The 22,377-nt window shown below is 43.0% G+C and overlaps 1 protein-coding gene across 1 annotated transcript; it reads right to left on the reverse strand.

The window, feature by feature from the left end:
* Positions 1 to 1,177: 1,177 nt before the first annotated feature.
* RNF115 (ring finger protein 115) lies at positions 1,178 to 22,341 on the reverse strand. The gene is made up of 9 exons (XM_067472567.1): positions 22,193 to 22,341; positions 15,043 to 15,101; positions 12,950 to 13,013; positions 11,446 to 11,663; positions 10,341 to 10,415; positions 9,331 to 9,403; positions 8,099 to 8,192; positions 7,901 to 8,016; positions 1,178 to 2,325 (listed from the first exon to the last, which is right to left on the reverse strand). Exons 1-9 carry the CDS (start codon positions 22,277 to 22,279, stop codon positions 2,191 to 2,193), a joined length of 921 nt encoding a protein of 306 aa, XP_067328668.1. The 5' UTR covers positions 22,280 to 22,341; the 3' UTR covers positions 1,178 to 2,190.
* Between the last annotated feature and the right edge of the window lie 36 nt (positions 22,342 to 22,377).

The raw sequence follows: 22,377 nt of genomic DNA on the forward strand, positions 1-22,377 counted from the left end.
TATTTGAATGAAAATACAGACATTTTCATGTATGAGTCATGTATGAAGATGACACTGTCACACTGTCCCTCAAAGTAATGGGTCCTGAATGAGATATTATTTGGATGGAAACACAAAGACGACATTTTCTTTTATGATTCATGTATGAAGATGACACTGTGACACTGTTTCTTGAATGGGTCCTGAAAGATATATATTTGAACGAAAATACAAATACATTTTTTGTTATGATTCCTGTATGAAGATGACACTGTCACACGGTTTCTTGAATGGGTCTGGAAGGAGATATATTTGAATGAAAAAGAAAGACATTTTCTGTTACAATTCATGTATGAAGATGACACCGTCACACTTTCTCGAATGGGTCCTGAAAGAGATATATTTGAACGAAAATACAAGGACACTTTTGTTTATGATTCAGTTATGAAGATGACACTGTCACACTGTCCCTCAAAGTAATGGGTCCCGAACGAGATATTATTTGGATGGAAATAATAACAATAATAATAATAATAATAATAATGGCCTCATGTAAGCCGCTCCGAGTCCCCTTGGGGGAGATGAAGCGGGGTATTAATAAAGTTTTTAAGAATATTATTATTATTAAGGTTTGGACCCAAAACTTTGGCGAACAGTGTGACTGTGTCGTCCTTGTACGCCACTGGTTCACAACCTGTGGTCCGCAGACCACCAGTGGTCCACAAGAACTAAAATATGGTCCGCACTCTCACTGTTACAACAAAGCGATTGGTCTCGCAACACCCTCTTATAGTGCCAAGGCTTATTAAATATAGTTTTCTGTGGGCGAGTAGATGGCGACTACTGGATGACATATGTTCGGTATCAAAAACTAGAGCTGATGTGGTCTACCCATTGAAGAAACAGTGTGATGGTGTCATCTGCATACATGAATCATAACAGAAAATGTCTCTGTATTTCCATTCAAATATATCTCTTTCAGGGTTGTGTAGGGCTGGTAGGTGAAGAAAGTCACTACTTGTTGTATTTCCCGTAACAGACTCGCTCGTCTGACATGATTTTCTTGCTAGAGACCCAAAAGGAAAGCGAGGATTTGGACTCATTCGTTTTTTGGGGCAAACTGTGCAACTCGGCACCGCTTTGGGAAATACGTTTCCCAATAAAATCCCGTTTCCCGTCCAACAATTTCTCCGGAGTGTTTATTATTAAAGAGTTTTATTCTATTTCGGACAGCAAAGAGAAGACAACGGAAGGTTGGATTCCAGGGTCATGATCCTTTATGTCGGGTTATCTTTCAATTTACGGGGATTTGGGGGAGCCATTTTGACCTCCAAATCCTCCCATTTAAGACATGATTCTGAAGTTAAAATCCCAAAAGGGGAAAAAAAATAATACATTGCAAAATGTTAAGGGGTGGGGGAAGCACTTAAAAGGGACACAAAAAAGGGGTGTGTTTCTTTAATGACAGCAGACAAATGACATTCTCGTTTTTAAATACCGGCGGGAGAGAACTTCCTGCAAAAATAACAATAATAATAATATTAATATTAGTAGTCTTTGGAGGTTGGAATCAAATCTGGTCCGTTTTTCAAGGCAGCAGAAAGGAGTCTCTTTAAAGAAGCGGTCAAAGAGAAAACAAACCAAAGAAGAAACGAGGCAGCAGCAAGAGGAAGAATATATATGTATATATAGATTCACTAGAGGCGCATCGCTTCACAGTTCGTCGGGAGTCGTTTACCTGCAAAAATCCTTCCGTTCTTGGCGGGTTTTCTTTCTCGAAGGGGAATTAGAAGTGCGAGTTAAGAAACGGTCGCCGCATCGGATGAAAACGGAATAGAAAATCTGATGTACGTCGCGGTCGAGGCGGAACGAGTAAATAAATCCCCGTTGCGTTTTGGGAGGAGCGACACGGATTCACGGGAATCTTTTCGATGGGTTTTCCTCAACTTCTCGTTTCGGATTTTGGAAGACGGGAGAAAGAAAGATCTGAAAACGTTGAGGAAACGACCTCTTCCTTCCTTCTCGTTGAATTTTCTGGAACGGCGAAGGGTGACGGCGAGGGTTAGTGGTTTCCGGGAAGGCGGCCATCTCGGATGCCTTCGCTCGTCGCTCTCTCTCTCTCTCTTTCTCGCTACTTGGGTTTTGTGAGGTTGCATCACGCAAACGGAGAACTACGGGAAAGAGGCGGTCCCCTAAAATCCCCCCCCCCCGTTAGAAAGTCCACCGGTCGTCCAGGCGTCCAGCATTGCCGAAAGGGCCACCGGCCGAAGAGGGCTCCAGGCCGGGGCCTTGTCGCGTGGAGTCTTCCCCGTTGAGGCTCTTGCGGCACACGGGACACGTGTCGTGCTGGGAGGGTGGAAGAGAGAAAGAAAGACAGCAGGGATTAGATAGAAATGCATCACATGTAACGCCGTTGTAGTAAATAAATACCGTTCTAATGGACGTGTGGTTACAGCACATCCCACTGAAAGGGTTAAGTGAGTGGAGATGTGATCCTAGAGCAGGCACGGGCAAACCTTCTAACTTGGGGGCCGCATGCTAGCACGCCCTGCTCGGAGGACTGGCTGCACGGTGATGGAAGGAAGGAAGGGAAAAATGAAGAAAAGAAAAAGAGAGAAGAAAGGAAGGAAGGATGAAAGGGAGGAAGGGAAGGATGGAAGGAGAAAGAGGGAGAGGGAAGGAGGGAGGAAAGAAAGAAGGAAGGGAAGCCAACTATAGGATTGTATGGTTCTATTATTGTTGTTGTTATTATTATTATTATTATTATTTATCAAAGACTGGATGGCCATCCGTCGTTCAATTCTAGGATTGTATGGTTCTATTATTATTAGTAGTAGTATTATTAATCAAAGACTGGATGACTAGTTCTATTAATATTATTATTAGGAATCAAAGACTGGATGAGCATCTGTCGGGAGGGATCGGACGCCGCCTTCCTGCCTAGAAGGTTGGACTGGATGGCCTTTTGGGGATCCCTTCCAACTCTAGGATTGTATGGTTCTTTTATTATTATTATTACTATTATTATTATTATTATTAATGAAAGACTGGATGACTAGTTCTATTAATATTATTATTATGAATCAAAGACTGGATGGCCATCTGTCGGGAGGGATCGAAGGGCGCCTTCCTGCCTGGAAGAAGGTTGGACTGGATGGCCTTTGGGGATCCCTTCCAACTCTAGGATTGTATGGTTCTATTATTATTATTATAACAAAAATATTATTATTATTATTATTATTATTATTATTATGAATCAAAGACTGGATGACTAGTTCTATTAATATTATTATTATCAATCAAAGACTGGATGGGCATCTGTTGGGAGGGATCGGATGCCGCCTTCCTGCCTGGAAGAAGGTTGGACTGGATGGCCTTTGGGGATCCCTTCCAACTCTAGGATTGTATGGTTCTATTATTATTATTATAACAAAAATATTATTATTATTATTATTATTATTATTATTATGAATCAAAGACTGGATGACTAGTTCTATTAATATTATTATTATCAATCAAAGACTGGATGGGCATCTGTTGGGAGGGATCGGATGCCGCCTTCCTGCCTGGAAGAAGGTTGGACTGGATGGCCTTTGGGGATCCCTTCCAACTCTAGGATTGTATGGTTCTATTATTATTATTATTATTATTACTATTATTATTATTAATGAAAGACTGGATGACTAGTTCTATTAATAATATTATTATGAATCAAAGACTGGATGGCCATCGTCAGGAGGGATCGAGGGGCATCTTCCTGTCTGGAGGAAGGTTGGACTGGATGGCCTTTGGGGATCCTGTTCAACTCCAGGATTGTATGGTTCTATTATTATTATTATTATTATTATTATTATTATTATTAATGAAAGACTGGATGACTAGTTCTATTAATATTATTATTATCAATCGAAGACTGGATGGGCATCTGTTGGGAGGGATCGGATGCGGCCTTCCTGCCTGGAAGAAGGTTGGACTGGATGGCCTTTTGGGGATCCCTTCCAACTCTAGGATTGTATGGTTCTGTTATTATTATTATTACTATTATTATTATTATTAATGAAAGACTGGATGACTAGTTCTATTAATATTATTATTATGAATCAAAGACTGGATGGCCATCTGTCGGGAGGGATTGAAGGACGCCTTCCTGCCTGGAAGAAGGTTGGACTGGATGGCCTTTGGGGATCCCTTCCAACTCTAGGATTGTATGGTTCTATTATTATTATTATTATTATTATTATTATTATTATACATAAATAAATTATTATTATTATTATTATGAATCAAAGACTGCATGACTAGTTCTATTAATATTATTATTAGGAATCGAAGACTGGATGGCCATCCGTCAGGAGGGATCGAGGGGCATCTTCCTGTCTGGAGGAAGTTTGGACTGGATGGCCTTTGGGGATCCCGTTCCACTCCAGGATTGTATGGTTCTATTATTATTATTATTATTATTATTATTATTAATCAAAGACTGGATGACTAGTTCTATTAATATTATTATTATGAATCGAAGACTGGATGGGCATCTGTTGGGAGGGATCGGATGCCGCCTTCCTGCCTGGAAGAAGGTTGGACTGGATGGCCTTTTGGGGATCCCTTCCAACTCTAGGATTGAATGGTTCTGTTATTATTATTATTACTATTATTATTATTAATGAAAGACTGGATGACTAGTTCTATTAATATTATTATTATGAATCAAAGACTGGATGGCCATCTGTCGGGAGGGATCGAAGGACGCCTTCCTGCCTGGAAGAAGGTTGGACTGGATGGCCTTTGGGGATCCCTTCCAACTCTAGGATTGTATGGTTCTATTATTATTATTATTATTATTATTATTATTATTATACATAAATAAATTATTATTATTATTATTATGAATCAAAGACTGCATGACTAGTTCTATTAATATTATTATTAGCAATCGAAGACTGGATGGCCATCCGTCAGGAGGGATCGAGGGGCATCTTCCTGTCTGGAGGAAGTTTGGACTGGATGGCCTTTGGGGATCCCGTTCCACTCCAGGATTGTATGGTTCTATTATTATTATTATTATTATTATTATTATTAATCAAAGACTGGATGACTAGTTCTATTAATATTATTATTATGAATCGAAGACTGGATGGGCATCTGTTGGGAGGGATCGGATGCCACCTTCCTGCCTGGAAGAAGGTTGGACTGGATGGCCTTTTGGGGATCCCTTCCAACTCTAGGATTGAATGGTTCTGTTATTATTATTATTACTATTATTATTATTAATGAAAGACTGGATGACTAGTTCTATTAATATTATTATTATGAATCAAAGACTGGATGGCCATCTGTCGGGAGGGATCGAAGGACGCCTTCCTGCCTGGAAGAAGGTTGGACTGGATGGCCTTTGGGGATCCCTTCCAGCTCTAGGATTGTATGGTTCTATTATTATTATTATTATTATTAATATTATACATAAATAAATTATTATTATTATTATGAATCAAAGACTGCATGACTAGTTCTATTAATATTATTATTAGGAATCGAAGACTGGATGGCCATCCGTCAGGAGGGATCGAGGGGCATCTTCCTGTCTGGAGGAAGTTTGGACTGGATGGCCTTTGGGGATCCCGTTCCACTCCAGGATTGTATGGTTCTATTATTATTATTATTATTATTATTATTATTATTATTATTAATCAAAGACTGGATGACTAGTTCTATTAATATTACTAGCTGTGCCCTGCCACGCGTTGCTGTGGCCTATAGTAAAACTTATCAAAGTTGAGGTAGATATCTGGACTATTATGAAAGAGAAGTACCTACCTCTTCCTTCCCCCTTTTCCTCCCCCTTTCTCTCCTTTCTTCCTTCTCTCCCTCTTTCTTTCTTTCCTTCTTTCAATATTTGGTTTCATCCTTCTCTCTTTCCTTCATTCCCTCCCCCTTTCTTCCTTTGCCTTTCTTCCCTCCCTGTTTGCTTCCTTCTTTCTCTTTTTATTTCCTTTTATTTCACCACCATCATAACAATAACAATAATGCAATGCATTGCCTCCGGGACCTGACACCTCTCCCATTCCCCCTAAAAGGGTCTCAGAGGAAGAATCATATCATCATAACAATAATAGAAATAACAACCTTTACCCGCCACGTGTTGCTGTGGCCAATCTTCCCTCTTTCTCTCCTTCTTTCCCTCCCTCCCTCATTCCCTCCTTCCTTCCTTCATTCCTTCCTTCCCATCTTTCCTTCTCCTCTTCTTTCTCTATCTCTTTCCTTCCTTCCCCCTTTTTCTTTCTCTTCTGCTGTCTCTCTTTTCTTTCCTTCCATCTTTCCTTTTCTTTCCTTTTCTTCTTCCTCTAACTTTCCTTCCTTCCCCCTTTTTCTTTACCTCCCTTTCTCTTTCTTCCTTCTTTCCTTCCTTCCTGTCTTTCCTAGATTTTGACAGGGCGGGAAGGGGCGGGGTGGGGTTTGGAGGGGGCGTGAAGTAAAAGGAGGTAAGATTGGGGTGGGGGAGTGATGGAGCGTGGGGTTGTGTGTGTGTGTGCGGCGGCGGGGGGGGGAGTGATGGAGCGTGGGGTTGCGTGTGTGTGTGCGGCGGCGGGGGGGGGGGAGTGATGGAGCGTGGGGTTGTGTGTGTGTGTGCGACGGCGGGGGGGGGGGGAGTGATGGAGCGTGGGGTTGCGTGTGTGTGTGCGGCGGCGGGGGGGGGGAGTGATGGAGCGTGGGGTTGTGTGTGTGTGTGCGACGGCGGGGGGAGTGGGGTTGCGTGTGTGCGTGTGGCGGCGGGAGTGATGGAGCGTGGGGTTGCGTGTGTGTGTGCGGCGGCGGGGGAGTGGGGTTGCGTGTGTGCGTGCGGCAGCGGGGGAAGTGATGGAGTGTGGGGTTGCGTGTGTGTGTGCGGCGGCGGGGGGAGTGGGGTTGCGTGTGTGTGCGGCGGCAGGGAGAGTGATGGAGTGTGGGGTTGTGTGTGTGTGTGCGGCAGGGGTGTGTGTGTGTGCAGGAAGCGGCGTGGCGGGGCTTGGAGTGGGCATGGTTTCCGCAGAGGGAACGTTGGCCGGAAGGCCATGTGCGCACGCCAGGGAACTTGCGGCTGGGCGCCAATGCGCATGCTCAGTTGTTTTGCCGTTTTGTGAGTGTGTTGTTGTGTTGTTTTTCATTTTGAGTAGATACGTTTGTACCTTGTGGGTTGTGTTATGGGCACGGGAATTTTGGTTAAGTTTCGTTGGGGTTTTTTTGAGTTTTGTTTTTTTGCCGTTTTGAGTGTGTTGTTGTGTTGTTTTTCATTTTGAGTAATATGTTTGTACCTTGTGGGTTGTGTTATGAGCATGGGAATTCTGGTTAAGTTCCGTTGGTTTTTTTTAGAGTTTTATCCTTTTGCCGTTTTGTGAGTGTGTTGTTGTGTTGTTTTTCATTTTGAGTAGATATGTTTGTACCTTGTGGGTTGTGTTATGGGCATGGGAATTTTGGTTAAGTTTTGTTGGGGGATTTTTGAGTTGTGTTGTTTTGCCGTTTTGTGAGTGTGTTGTTGTGTTGTTTTTCATTTTGAGTAGATATGTTTGTACCTTGTGGGTTGTGTTATGGGCATGGGAATTTTGGTTAAGTTTCGTTGGGGGATTTTTGAGTTGTGTTGTTTTGCCATTTTGTGAGTGTGTTGTTGTGTTGTTTTTCATTTTGAGTAGATATGTTTGTACCTTGTGGGTTGTGTTATGGGCATGGGAATTTTGGTTAAGTTTCATTGGGGGGTTTTTGAGTTTTGTTTCCTCGTTGGATGCCCCTAACAAATTTATATATATAGATTATTAGTAATCGAAGACTGGATGGGCATCTGTTGGGAGGGATTGGATGCCGCCTTCCTGCCTGGAAGAAGGTTGGACTGGATGGCCTTTGGGGACCCCTTCTATGATGCTGGTGAGAAGCCTTCTGGCCAGCCACTCACCATCTCCAACCAGGGGACGATGCAGCTGCTGTGGAAGAAGTGGTTGCAGGGGAGTTGCCGGACCTGCTCCGCCAAGGTGTAGTCCTCCTTGCAGACGGGGCACTCCAGGCCCGTATCTGGGGGGCACAACAAGCACGGAGATGTAATTGTGGATCCGGAGCCGGCGGACCACGGCTCCCACCTCAACGAGAAACTTACCGACTTGTTCCTGAGTGACCGTCACCGTCGGGAGGGAGGAGATCTTCTCTTTCTCGGCCGGAGGGGGGCCCGAGTTCTCCAGCTGACCCAGAAGCTGCAGCGGGAAAGAAGAATAGGGTTGGGTTGGATGGCCTCTGGGGGTCTCCTCCAACTTTATCATTGAATAATAATAATAATAATAATAATAGATGGCCCTTAGATCTTTTCCATATCTAGGATTCAATAATAATAATAATAATAATAAGAAGAAGAATAGATGGGCCTTGAGGTCTTTTCCATCTCTAGGATTCAATAATAGTAATAATATAGTAATAATAGTAGTAATAATAATAATAATAATCGATGGGCCTTGGGGTCTCTTCCATCTCTAGGATTCAATCATAGTAACAACAACAACAACAACAACAACAATAATAATAATAAATGGGCCTTGGGGTCTCTTCCATTTCTAGGATTCAATCATAGTAATAATATAGTAAAAATAATAGTAATAATAATAATAATGATAATAATAATAATAATAAATGGGCCTTGGGGTCTCTTCCATCTCTAGGATTCAATCATAGTAATAATATAGTAAAAATAATAGTAATAATAATAATAATAATGATAATAATAATAATAATAAATGGGCCTTGGGGTCTCTTCCATCTTTAGGATTCAATAATAATAATAATAATAGTAATAATAATAATAATAATAAATGGGCCTTGGGGTCTCTTCCATCTTTAGGATTCAATAATAATAATAATAATAATAATAGTAATAATAATAATAATAATAATAAATGGGCCTTGGGGTCTCTTCCATCTTTAGGATTCAATAATAATAATAATAATAATAATAGTAATAATAATAATAATAATAATAATAATAAATGGGCCTTGGGGTCTCTTCCATCTCTAGGATTCAATCATAGTAATAATATAGTAAAAATAATAGTAATAATAATAATAATAATAATAATAATAAATGGGCCTTGGGGTCTCTTCCATCTTTAGGATTCAATAATAATAGTAATAATAATAATAATAATAATAATAATAATCGATGGGCCTTGGGGTCTCTTCCATCTCTAGGATTCAATAATAGTAATAATATGGTAATAATAATAGTAATAATAATAATAATAATAATAATAATAATAATCGATGGGCCTGGGGTCTCTTCCATCTCTAGGATTCAATAATAATACTACTAATACTACTAATAGTAGATGACCCCCCATTTACCTGTGTGACGACCGCATCCAGGCCGCTCTGTCCCCAGGCGTAGTCTCCGGGACTCGAGTGCAAGGTCCCACCCCTGGAAAGAAGGAAGGAAGAAGTTTGCAAAGTTATTATTACTGTTTTACTATAGCATTATTATCATATTATATTGTTATATCTATAATACTATAATATCTATACCGTATTATGTACTACCATATTATTATATTGAATTCTATTATTATATTGTAATAATATAATGTAATAAAAATATAGTATAGTATTATATAATGTAATATGGTGTAATATGGTATGATAATATTTTTTTCGTGAGAAACTAATACAGTATAATAATATTATAATAGTAGTAGAATAGAATAATAGAATACAATATAGCAATATAATAGTATATATAATACTAAAATACAATATAACAATAATAGTAATAATAATAGGATATCATGGCATAATGATATAATAATAATAATAATAATAATAATAATAATAATAATTCCCTTGAGTCTATAACAAAGCGATGCTGTGTCCAGAGGAGGGCGACTAAAATGATCAAGGGTCTGGAGAACAAGCCCTATGAGGAGCGGCTTAGGGAACTGGGCATGTTTAGCCTGAAGAAGAGAAGGCTGAGAGGAGATATGATAGCCATGTATAAATATGTGAGAGGAAGCCACAGGGAGGAGGAGGGAGCAAGCTTGTTTTCTGCTTCCTTGGAGACTAGGACACAATGGAACAATGGCTTCAAACTACAAGAGAGGAGATTCCACCTGAACATGAGGAAGAACTTCCTGACTGTGAGAGCCGTTCAGCAGTGGAACTCTCTGCCCCGGAGTGTGGTGGAGGCTCCTTCTTTGGAAGCTTTTAAGCAGAGGCTGGATGGCCATCTGTCGGGGGTGATTTGAATGCAATATTCCTGCTTCTTGGCAGAATGGGGTTGGACTGGATGGCCCATGAGGTCTCTTCCAACTCTTTGATTCTATGATTCTATGAAGCAATGGGTGGCGCAATTCCTGACTCACCAGGAGAAAGGCGACGGAGGGGAGCCCGGAATGGCCGAATTGGCAAAGAAGCCCGCAAAGATCTGCTGGATGATCCTGGAGGGACGAGAAAGGAAACAGATGAGTAGTATATTACTAATATATTATAAATACTATATATATATATATATATATATATATATATATATATATATATACACACACACACACACGCACACACGCAAACACACATACACACACGAGTATTATATTACTAATATAATTGACTGGTTGCCCTGACACGACAAATAAATAAATATTACTAACTTGTGTACCCACCTGTAAGACTGTAGGTTTTATAGAGAAATATTAAATGATCACTCACAAGCCGGTTTTGCTTGGAAATGAATATATTGCTTGTATCTCTGCAGCAAAGAAAGACACTACGGACTTTTTCCCACCACCACTTCCTTTTATACACTTTTCCTGCCCATCTCGCCCTCTTCTCAGTTTCCTTATTAGAGTTTGTTGCTTCACAAGTTCCAATACAAGGTTTCCAGCACCCTTTGCTGGCTTCAAAATATCACAGAGAGAAAACTGAGGCAGCCAGGATGATTCAGTCAGAAGGTCATGGAGGAAATTTGTCTCCATGCCGTCAGAAATTTACTCCGGACACCACCGATGCCCAGGTTAGTTGAAAAATGCATTGTCTGCTAAGGATGTGGGCAGAGGCAGCTCTAGGTAATTTTCGACGGTAAGCAAACAGTATTTTGGCGCCCCCCCCCCCCAAGCAATCACTGATATATATATATTCTGCTCGTCGTGGGAATTCTGTCTGTCGTCATTGGTAGAGTTCAGAATGCTCTTTGATTTTAGGTGCCCTATACACCCAAGTAACTACAAGAGCGCCCCTGGGCAAAACCAACTATACCGCGAATGCTTACTTTGCGTAATGGATGAGCCGCCCCTGGGTGTGGGTCAATCACCCACCCCCAAACCCCGCCAGTGTGCAAAGTTAGCCATCTTGGGTCTGGATGTCAAGTTTGGTCCAGATGCACCATTGGTGGGGTTCAGAATAGAGGCAAGGGGGACTACAACTCCCCAAAGTGGTATGTATGGGTCCAGATGTAGGCGAGCTTATCCTTACCCCTCGATGGCGGGCGACCTCTCAGGGCGGGAGCTGTAGCGTGCCCGGTAGCGTCGCGCCACAGGGAGCCGGGGGGGCCGCCCGGGGCCCCAGAGGTCGGTGGGGTGGGCTGGAGGACCCCGCTCACTCTCCCGGGGGCCGCTCCCCTCCGCCGCCTCCAGGGCCCCCCCGCCACTCAGCAACGGGAAGACCATCGAGCGGTCCAGCTGGTCCCAGAACTAGAGCAGGGAAAGAGAAAATTATTATTATTATTTATTATTTACTTTGCTTATATACCGCTGTATCTCAAGCCCGAAGGCGACTCACAGCGGTTTACAAATAGTAGAAACAGTAGAAACAGCCGTGGTTCCATACAACATATAACAATTGACTTAACACATTATCCATAAATTACCAATAAGCAATTACAATGCACAATTATTACAAAAAACAACCGTACCCAATCTTCTCATCCTCCAAGCGTAGTCCAGGTTCGTCGTCCATTGTTCCATTCCTATGTTCCATTACCAGATTGCACTCAATTACTCAAACGCCTGCACAAACATCCGGGTCTTCACCTTTTTGCGGAATACCATTAGAGATGGTGCTAGTCTAATGTCCGTAGGAAGGGCGTTCCACAGCCGAGGAGCCACCACCGAGAAGGCCCTATCTCTCGTCCCCGCCAGCCGAGCTTGAGAAGCAGGCGGGATCGAGAGCAGGGTCTCCCCGGAAGATCTCAAACTCCTGGTGGGTTCATAGGCAGAGATGCGGTCGGATAGGTAGCTTGGGCCGGAACCGTTTAGGGCTTTAAAGGCCAACGCCAGCACTTTGAATTCAGCCCGGTAGCAGATCGGTAGCCAGTGGAGTTGGCGCAACAGGGGGGTTGTATGCTCCCTGCACTCCGCTCCTGTTAAAATCATGGCTGCCGAGCGGTGGACTAGTTGGAGCTTCCGAGCCGTCTTCAAAGGCAACCCCACGTAGAGAGCGTTGCAGTAGTCTAAACGGGATGTAACCAGAGCGTGGACTACCGTGGCCAAGTCAGACTTCCCAAGGTACGGGCGCAGCAAAGCAAAGCAAAAAGGTCTATGCATTGGCACGCAGGCGGCCTGGACTAGATGACCTTCGGGGTGCCCTTTGCACCTCAGGGAATATACCGCCTTGCCTACTTCTGTCTATGGAGGCCTTTAAACAGATACTATTATTATTATTATATTGTTGTTATTATAGCTTGCTTACCTGTAACCATAGTTTCCTGAGTGATAACCTGAGAATTCGCACATCCCCACCCATCCTCCCCGCTGTTGTCATGCCTCGGTTTTTCTAGCGGCTTTCGCGGTGGAAGAACTGAGGCGGTGGCACCGCCCACCTGCTACTTATATATATATATATACTTGCAAGGGGAGAGTGGGCGGGGCCAACCACCAAAGTTTTTCAAATCTATCTAGAAGGTTCCGCAGAAACTACCATACGTGCGATTCACAGGGATCACGATGGGAAAACGACAGATCCGCAAGGAGAGGCTCACCTCTGCAAAGGGAGTGGAAGGGCTGTCGTCGATCCCGCTGCCGACGCCGCCGCCTTCGAGGAAACTAGGGGAAAGAAACGAGATCCACATGGAGAGCGGTGCCGGCGCATCCCTGAAATACTTCCCGCCCCTGAGTCGTGCCTAAAGATAGGCTGCGGGGATTGGTTGTCGTTTAATGCGCTTTATTTATATCCTGCTGCGTTGGGGGCTGAGTCAAGAGTCTCCTTCCAGACCCCGAGGTGAGTCAGAGCCACTCAAGGAAGCCAAAGGCCGACTCCAAATTTGGGGATTGGAGTGTAGACGCGTCCCATCGTGTCTCAGCAATGGTGTCATTTTCCATTTCCATTCCCATCTATACCATATGACTCTAGTTCACTTTAGAGGACGGGGTGTGCGTATACATGCTTTTGAGGCGCCTGTCAAATAATATTTATAATATTACAGCTATATTTATATCCCTCTCCAAAATAATTAATATTACTATTAATTTTGTGTTTATTTATATCCCGCTTCTTTCCTCCAGAAAGGAGACTCAAAGTGGCTTACAATTAGAAGTGTTTATTATTATTATTATTATTATTATTATTATTATTATTATTCTATATTGTATTACTATTATTAGATTTATATCCCTCTCCAAAATAATTAATATTACTATTATTATTGTGTTTAGTATTTATATCCTGCTTTTGTCCTCCAGAAAGGAGACTCAAAGTGGCTTACAATTAGAATATTATTATATTATTATTATACTATATTGTATTACTATTATTAGATTTATATCCCTCTCCAAAATAATTAATATTACTATTATTCTTATGTTTAGTATTTATATCCCGCTTCTTTCCTCCAGAAAGGAGACTCAAAGTGGCTTACAATTGGAAGTGTTTATTATTATTATTATTATTATTATTATTATTATACTATATTGTATTACTATTATTAGATTTATATCCCTCTCCAAAATAATTAATATTACTATTATTATTGTGTTTAGTATTTATATACTGCTTTTGTCCTCCAGAAAGGAGACTCAAAGTGGCTTACAATTGGAAGTGTTTATTATTATTATTATTATTATTATTATTATTATTATACTATATTGTATTACTATTATTAGATTTATATCCCTCTCCAAAATAATTAATATTACTATTATTATTGTGTTTAGTATTTATATACTGCTTTTGTCCTCCAGAAAGGAGACTCAAAGTGGCTTACAATTAGAATATTATTATTATTATTATTATACTATATTGTATTACTATTATTAGATTTATATCCCTCTCCAAAATAATTAATATTACTATTATTCTTATGTTTAGTATTTATATCCCGCTTCTTTCCTCCAGAAAGGAGACTCAAAGTGGCTTACAATTGGAAGTGTTTATTATTATTATTATTATTATTATTATTATACTATATTGTATTACTATTATTAGATTTATATCCCTCTCCAAAATAATTAATATTACTAATATTATTGAGTTTCTTCTTCTTCTTATTTTATTATATTGTATTACAGTGTTCCCTCATTCCAGTGAAAATCCGCGAAAAGTGAAAATCCGCAAAGTAGAGACGCTATATTTATTTTAATATTTATACACTAGCTGTACCCGCCACACGTTGCTGTGGCCAACCTTCCCTCCCTCTTTCTTTCCTTCTTTCCCTCCTTTCTTCACACCTTCTTTCCTTCCTTCCATCCTTTTTTTCTTTTCTTCCTTCCCCCTTTTCTTTTCCTTCCCTTTCTCTCATTTCTTCCTTCTCTACATCTTTCTTTCCTTCACTTTTTATTTCCATCCTTCTGTCTTTCCTTTTTTCTTTCCTTCCTTCCCTCTTTCTCTTTCTCCCTTCTCAACCTCTTTCCCTTCTTCCTTCGCTCCCTCTTTCCTTCCTTTCATTTTTTCTTTCCTTCTCTCCTTCCTTCCTTCTCTACCTCTTTCTTTCCTTCCCCCTTTTCTTTTCCTCTTTCTCTCCTTTCTTCCTTCTCAACCTCTTTCCCTTCTTCCTTCGCTCCCTCTTTCCTTCCTTTCATTTTTTCTTTCCTTCTCTCCACGAGAAGTGAACCGCCAAGTAGCGAGGGACCACTGTACCTGGAATCGTCCGTCACTTCTTCAATAAATCCCGATTCGCACCTGGGACAGGTGTACTCCTGCAGGGAGATAAAGACAAGGTTGACTATATAAGTATCCATCAGTACTTAAGTTTTCTCTAGATGCATTATGGGTGAGGTTCAGTGGCAACAGGGTGAACTACAACTCCCACCATGGTGGGTCAGTCCCCTCAAACCCCTCCAGGAGGTTGAGTTAGTCATAGGGATTCTGTGTGCCCAGTTTGGTCCAAGTCCATCATCAATAGAGGTCACTGTTTCTCTGGTTGTGAGTGAACTACAACTCCCACCATGGTGGGTTAGTCCCCTCAAACTCCTCCACGAGGTTGAGTTAGTCATAAGGGTTCTGTGTGCCCAGTTTGGTCCATCATCGGTGGAGGTCACTGTTTCTCTGGTTGTGGGTGAACTACAACTCCCACCATGGTGGGTCAGTCCCCTCAAACCCCTCCACGAGGTTGAGTTAGTCATAGGGGTACTGGATGCCCAGTTTGGTCCATCATCGGTGGAGGTCACTGTTTCTCTGGTTGTGGGTGAACTACAACTCCCACCATGGTGGGTCAGTCCCCTCAACCCCTCCAGGTTTGAGGGGACTGGTCATAGGGGTACTGGGTGCCCAGTTTGGTCCAAGTCCATCATCGGTGGAGGTCACTGTTTCTCTGGTTGTGGGTGAACTACAACTCCCACCATGGTGGGTCAGTCCCCTCAAACCCCTCCAGGAGGTTGAGTTAGTCATAGGGGTTCTGTGTGCCCAGTTTGGTCCATCATCGGTGGAGGTCACTGTTTCTCTGGTTGTGAGTGAACTACAACTCCCACCATGGTGGGTTAGTCCCCTCAAACCCCTCCAGGAGGTTGAGTTAGTCATAGGGGTTCTGTGTGCCCAGTTTGGTCCATCATCGGTGGAGGTCACTGTTTCTCTGGTTGTGGGTGAACTACAACTCCCACCATGGTGGGTCAGTCCCCTCAAACCCCTCCACGAGGTTGAGTTAGTCATAGGGGTACTGGATGCCCAGTTTGGTCCATCATCGGTGGAGGTCACTGTTTCTCTGGTTGTGGGTGAACTACAACTCCCACCATGGTGGGTCAGTCCCCTCAACCCCTCCAGGTTTGAGGGGACTGGTCATAGGGGTACTGGGTGCCCAGTTTGGTCCAAGTCCATCATCGGTGGAGGTCACTGTTTCTCTGGTTGTGGGTGAACTACAACTCCCACCATGGTGGGTCAGTCCCCTCAAACCCCTCCACGAGGTTGAGTTAGTCATAGGGGTACTGGATGCCCAGTTTGGTCCATCATCGGTGGAGGTCACTGTTTCTCTGGTTGTGGGTCAACTACAACTCCCACCATGGTGGGTCAGTCCCCTCAACCCCTCCAGGTTTGAGGGGACTGGTCATAGGGGTACTGGGTGCCCAGTTTGGTCCAAGTCCATCATCGGTGGAGGTCACTGTTTCTCTGGTTGTGGGTGAACTACAACTCTCACCATGGTGGGTCAGTCCCCTCAAACCCCTCCAGGAGGTTGAGTAAGTCATAGGGGCTATGGGGGCCCAGTTTGGTCCATCATCGGTGGAGGTCACTGTTTCTCTGGTTGTGGGTGAACTACAACTCCCACCATAGTGGGTCAGTCCCCTCAAACCCCTCCAGGAGGTTGAGTAAGTCATAGGGGTTCTGGGGGCCCAGTTTGGCCCAAGTCCATCATCGGTGGAGGTCACTGTTTCTCTGGTTGTGGGTGAACTACAACTCCCACCATAGTGGGTCAGTCCCCTCAAACCCCTCCAGGAGGTTGAGTAAGTCACAGGGGTTCTGGGGGCCCAGTTTGGCCCAAGTCCATCATCGGTGGAGGTCACTGTTTCTCTGGTTGTGGGTGAACTACAACTCCCAGAAAGGAAGGCCAGTTTCCCCCAAACCCCTCTAGTAATCAAATTTGGGCATATCAGCCCTGTGTGGCAAGTTTGGTCCTGATCCATTGTCATTTCAGTTCACAGTGTTCTCTGGATATAGGTGAACTACAACTCCCCGAAATCAAGGTGAATTTCCCCCAAAGTCCTCCAGTATTTTTTGCTGAAGCTCTGTATACCAAGTTTGGTCCAATTCCATCTTTGGTGGAGTCCAGAGGGCTCACTGATTGCAGGTGAACTATACATCCCAGGACCTACAACTCCCAAATGTCCGGGCCAATTCCCCTCATAACCCACCAAGTATTCCAATTTGGGGCATGCCAAGTTTGGTCGAGATCCATCATTGTTTGGGTTTGCCTTGCACTTTGGATGTAGGTGAACTACAACTCCTATTATTATTGTTCATTCGTTCAGTCGCTTCCGACATTCGTTCAGTCAACCCCCGAGGGGGGGGACTCAGAGCGGCTTATGAACCAGCCCACGCCGGAGCTCCCTGTCGGCCGTCACCACCCCCAGCTCCTTCAAGGTATTTTATATATATATATATATATATATCTAAAAGAATGTTGTTGTTATTATTATTAAGTTTATTATTTATATCCCGCTTCTTTCCTCCAGAAAGGAGACTCAAAGTGGCTTACAATTAGAAGTGTTTATTATTATTATTATTATTATTATACTATATTGTATTACAGCTATATTTATATCCCTCTCCAAAATAATTAATATTACTATTAATTTTGTGTTTACTATTTATATCCCTCTTCTTTCCTCCAGAAAGGACTCAAAGTGGCTTACAATTAGAAGTGTTTATTATTATTATTATTATTTTACTATATTGTGTTACTGCTATTATATTTATATCCCTCTCCAAAATAATTAATATTACTATTAATTTTGTGTTTACTATTTATATCCCTCTTACAATTACAATGGCTTACAATTAGAAGTGTTTATTATTATTATTATTATTATTATTATTTTACTATATTGTGTTACTGCTATTATATTTATATCACTCGCTCAAACAATTAATATTACTATTATTACTGTGTTTATTTATATCCTGCTTTTTTCCTCCAGAAAGGAGACTCAAAGTGGCTTACAATTAGAAATGTTGTTATTATTATTATTATTATTATTATTATTATTTTACTATATTGTATTACTATTATTAGATTTATATCCCTCTCCAAAATAATATTACTATTATTATTGTGTTTCTTATTATTATTATTTTACTATACTGTATTACTGCTCTTATTAGATTTATATCCCTCTCCAAAATAATTAATATTACTATTATTATTGCGTTTAATATTTATATCCTGCTTTTGTCCTCCAGAAAGGAGACTCAAAATGGCTTACAATTAGAAGTGTTTAGTTATTATTATTATTATTATTATTATTATTTTACTATATTTTATTAGTGTTAATATGATATTTATATCCCTCTCTCAAACAATAATAATAATATCCAGAACCACCTCTAAGTTTGATCCCTTTCCAAAGCCGTGTGTGCCAAAACAGATACTGTATTGTGTTACTGCTATTATATTTATATCACTCGCTCAAACAATTAATATTACTATTATTACTGTGTTTATTTATATCCTGCTTTTTTCCTCCAGAAAGGAGACTCAAAGTGGCTTACAATTAGAAATGTTGTTATTATTATTATTATTATTATTATTATTATTATTATTTTACTATATTGTATTACTATTATTAGATTTATATCCCTCTCCAAAATAATTAATATTACTATTATTATTGTGTTTCTTATTATTATTATTTTACTATACTGTATAAGGAATGCTGGGAAACATCTAGGTTTCCAAGAAGCGAGAACGAAAGCAAAACTCAAACTCAAAGTGAAAGGTCCTCTAGCCGCTCATAAACAACGTGTTGTACTCCAGAGCAGGGACAGTTCTTCAATAAACTGCTTGCTGATTATACCAAGGACAATCAGCAAGCAGTTTATTGAAGAATATATGTAAACAAAGCAGTAAAAATGGCACAAACAGTATAGTCCAAAGATAAGAGATAGCCCATGAACTTCAAGGCACAGAGGTTAAACACAAGATCCAAAGGTATTAAATCCATAGTACAAGGAAGCATGAAAATCCAGTACACCGATCAAGAGCAAAACGCGGCAAAACGCGGAACACGAAACTAAGAACACTTGGAAACAAGACCGTCATGAAATCCCAACATTGACGAGACTGGGCAAAGTCTTTCCCTGGTATCAATATAAAGCCTTTCCTGAACCCATTGTCCTATTTCCAACAGACCTCACTCCCTCTGAGGATGCTTGCCATAGATGCAGGCGAAATGTCAGGAGAAATGCCTCTAGAACATGGCCCTATAGCCCGAAAAACCCACAAAAATTCTGCTTTCCGTTCTTGAGTTTGGAGTAGAGCAACTGCTTTGGGAGACGGTGGTCTGGCATCGGGACAACGTGGCTGGTCCAGCAGAGTTGATGGTGGAGGAGCATCACTTCAGCGCTGGTGGTCTTTGCTTCTTCCAGCACACTGACATTTGTCCGCTTGTCTTCCCAAGAGATTTGCAGGATTTTCCAGAGGCAGCGCTGATGGAATTGTTCCAGGAGTTGCATGTGACGTCTGTAGACAGTCCACATCTCGCAGGCATAGAGCAGGGTTGGGAGGACAACAGCTTTATCAACAAGCACCTTGGTATCCCTTCGGATGTCCCGGTCCTCAAACACTCTCTGCTTCATTCGGGAAAGTGCTGCACTTGTAGTTCAGCTTGTGACTGTGTCTGATGGTCATGAAGGCAATGGGGTTGAAGGCCAATCCCTTTCCAATGCCAGATATACAACTTAATGGTGTAACATTAGAAAATGTTGACCATATTCGCTCCCTTGGCTGACCCCTCTCCACAACATTGAGTCCAAAATACAACACTGCCTGAGCTCGGCGAGTGTAGCATTTTTCCGAATGAAGCAGAGAGTGTTTGAGGACCAGGACATCCATAGGGATACCAAGGTGATTGTTTATAAAGCTATTGTCCTCCCAACCCTGCTATATGCCTGTGAAATGTGGACTGTCTACAGACATTAACATTGACACTGAAATACAACACTGCCTGAGCTCTGCAAGTGCAGCTTTTTTCCCAATGAGTCTTAGAAGATGGGACATCCACAGAAAGACCAAGGTGCTTGTTGATAAAGCTATTGTCCTCCCAACCTTGCTATACGCCTGCGAGACGTGGACTGTCTACAGACGTCAAATGCAACTCCTAGAACGATTCCATCAGCGCTGCCTCCGGAAAATCCTGCAAATCTCTTGGGAAGAGAAGCAGACAAACGTCAGTGTGCTGGCAGAAGCAAAGACCACCAGCATTGAAGCGATGGTCCTCCGCCATCAACTCTGCTGGACTGGCCACGTTGTCCGGATGCCCGACCACCGTCTCCCAAAGCAGTTGCTTTACTCCGAACTCAAGAATGGAAAATGGAATGTTGTTGGGCAGGAAAAGAGATTTAAAGATGGGCTCAAAGCCAACCCTAAAAACTCTGGCATAGACACTGAGAACTGGGAAGCCCTGGCCCTTGAGCGCTCCAGCTGGAGGTCGGCTGTGACCAGCACTGCTGTAGAATTCGAAGAGGCAAGAATGGAGGGTGAAAGAGAGAAACGTGCCAAGAGGAAGGCGTGTCAAGCCAACCCTGACCAGGACTGCCTTCCGTCTGGAAACCGATGTCCTTACTGTAGGAGAAGATGCGGATCAAGAATAGGGCTCCACAGTCACCTACAGACCCACCTATGGAGGGCCGTCATCCTCGGACTACGAGGGATCGCCTAAGTAAGTAAGAAGGTGTTTCTGGGCTTGGGTCTGTTGGCACTGGGGATGAGGGTTTTCCTGGGTGAGAGACTGGAATGTTTCTCCTGCAAATTCACAAGGCCACATTCCTGGGAGAGACCCTCAACAGTCTTCTGAGGATGATTTGTCAGGTGCAGAATTTAATGAGAAGATAGAAAGCAAGACTTTTGTAAACAGAGACAAAGTTCTCAGGTGCAACAAGGGTCAATTTGTCTGCAGGAAAAGAGAGAGAAGGGTAAGAGAAATGCTTTCCTTTCGGTTCTGGGGTCAGGAAAGGCTTTATATTAATACTTCGCTCAGTCTCGTCAATGTTGGGATTTCATGACGGTCTTGTTTCCAAGTGTTCTTAGTTTCGTGTTCCACGTTTTGCCGGGCTTTTGATCAGTGTATTGGTGTATAGGTAAAGGTTTTTCCCTGACATTAAGTCCAGTCATGTCTGACTCTGGGGTGTGGTGCTCATCTCCATTTCTAAGCCGAAGAGCCAGCGTTGTCCGTAGACACCTCCAAGGTCATGTGGCCACTGGCATGACTGCATGGAGCGCCGTTACCTTCCCGCCAAAGCGTTACCTATTGATCTACTCACATTTGCATGTTTTCGAACCGCTAGGTTGGCAGAAGCTAGGGCTGACAGCGGAAGCTCACGCCGCTCCCCGGAATCGAACCTGCGACCTTTCGATCAACAAGCTCAGCAGCTCAGTGCTTTAACCCACTCAGTACCTATTGATCTACTCACATTTGCATGTTTTCGAACTGCTAGGTTGGCAGAAGCTAGGGCTGACAGCGGAAGCTCACGCGCTCCCCGGAATTGAACCTGCAACCTTTCGATCAACAAGCTCAGCTGCTCAGTGCTTTAACCCACTGCGCCACCGGGGGGGGGTGTGTGTCCTGTATTGGTGTATAGACACCCCAAAAGCCCTCGAGGCCCCCTCTGTCCCCCCAACTGCGGCCTAGTCAAACAGGTCCCAGAATAAACCCCCCCCCAAAAGCCATTTCCTTCCCTTCCAACGGACCCCCAAATCCCCTTGACTGAAAAGGAAGACCCCCAACTCCATTCATTTCCACCCAATGGGCTCCCTTTGAAAAGCTAGGCCTCAAACCCACCCAGAAGGGGTACTGCTCCCAACCAGGCACTACAATAGACACCCCAAAACCCTCTGAGGACCCCAAGCTAGGCCTCAAACCCACCCAGAAGGCTTTCTGCTCCCAACCAAGCACTGCAATAGACACCCAAAAACCCTCTGAGGACCCCAAGCTAGGCCTCAAACCCACCCCAAAGGCCTTCTGCTCCCAATCAGGCACTGCAATAGTCACCCAAAAACCTTGAGGCCCCCCCGACTGCGGCCTAGTCCGTCAGGCTTTTAAATCGAGCGTGAGAAGGCGGCCCGCGGCCTCCGCGGCTTGCTCACCGGCAGCTTGGGGCTGACCTCTCCCTTGCAGCTGTGGCAGAAGAAGCGGTGCGGGGCCAGGGCGGCGGCGGAGGCGGCCTCCGCCATCTTGTCTCCTCCTCCTCCCGCCGCCGCCGGAGGGAAGGCGGCACCAGCGAGAGCGCGCGGCCTAGAGCGGCCAAAGCGGAAGTCGCCTCACTCTCCCG

Source organism: Anolis sagrei, chromosome 12, assembly GCF_037176765.1.
Source record: "Anolis sagrei isolate rAnoSag1 chromosome 12, rAnoSag1.mat, whole genome shotgun sequence".
Lineage (NCBI taxonomy): Eukaryota > Metazoa > Chordata > Lepidosauria > Squamata > Dactyloidae > Anolis > Anolis sagrei.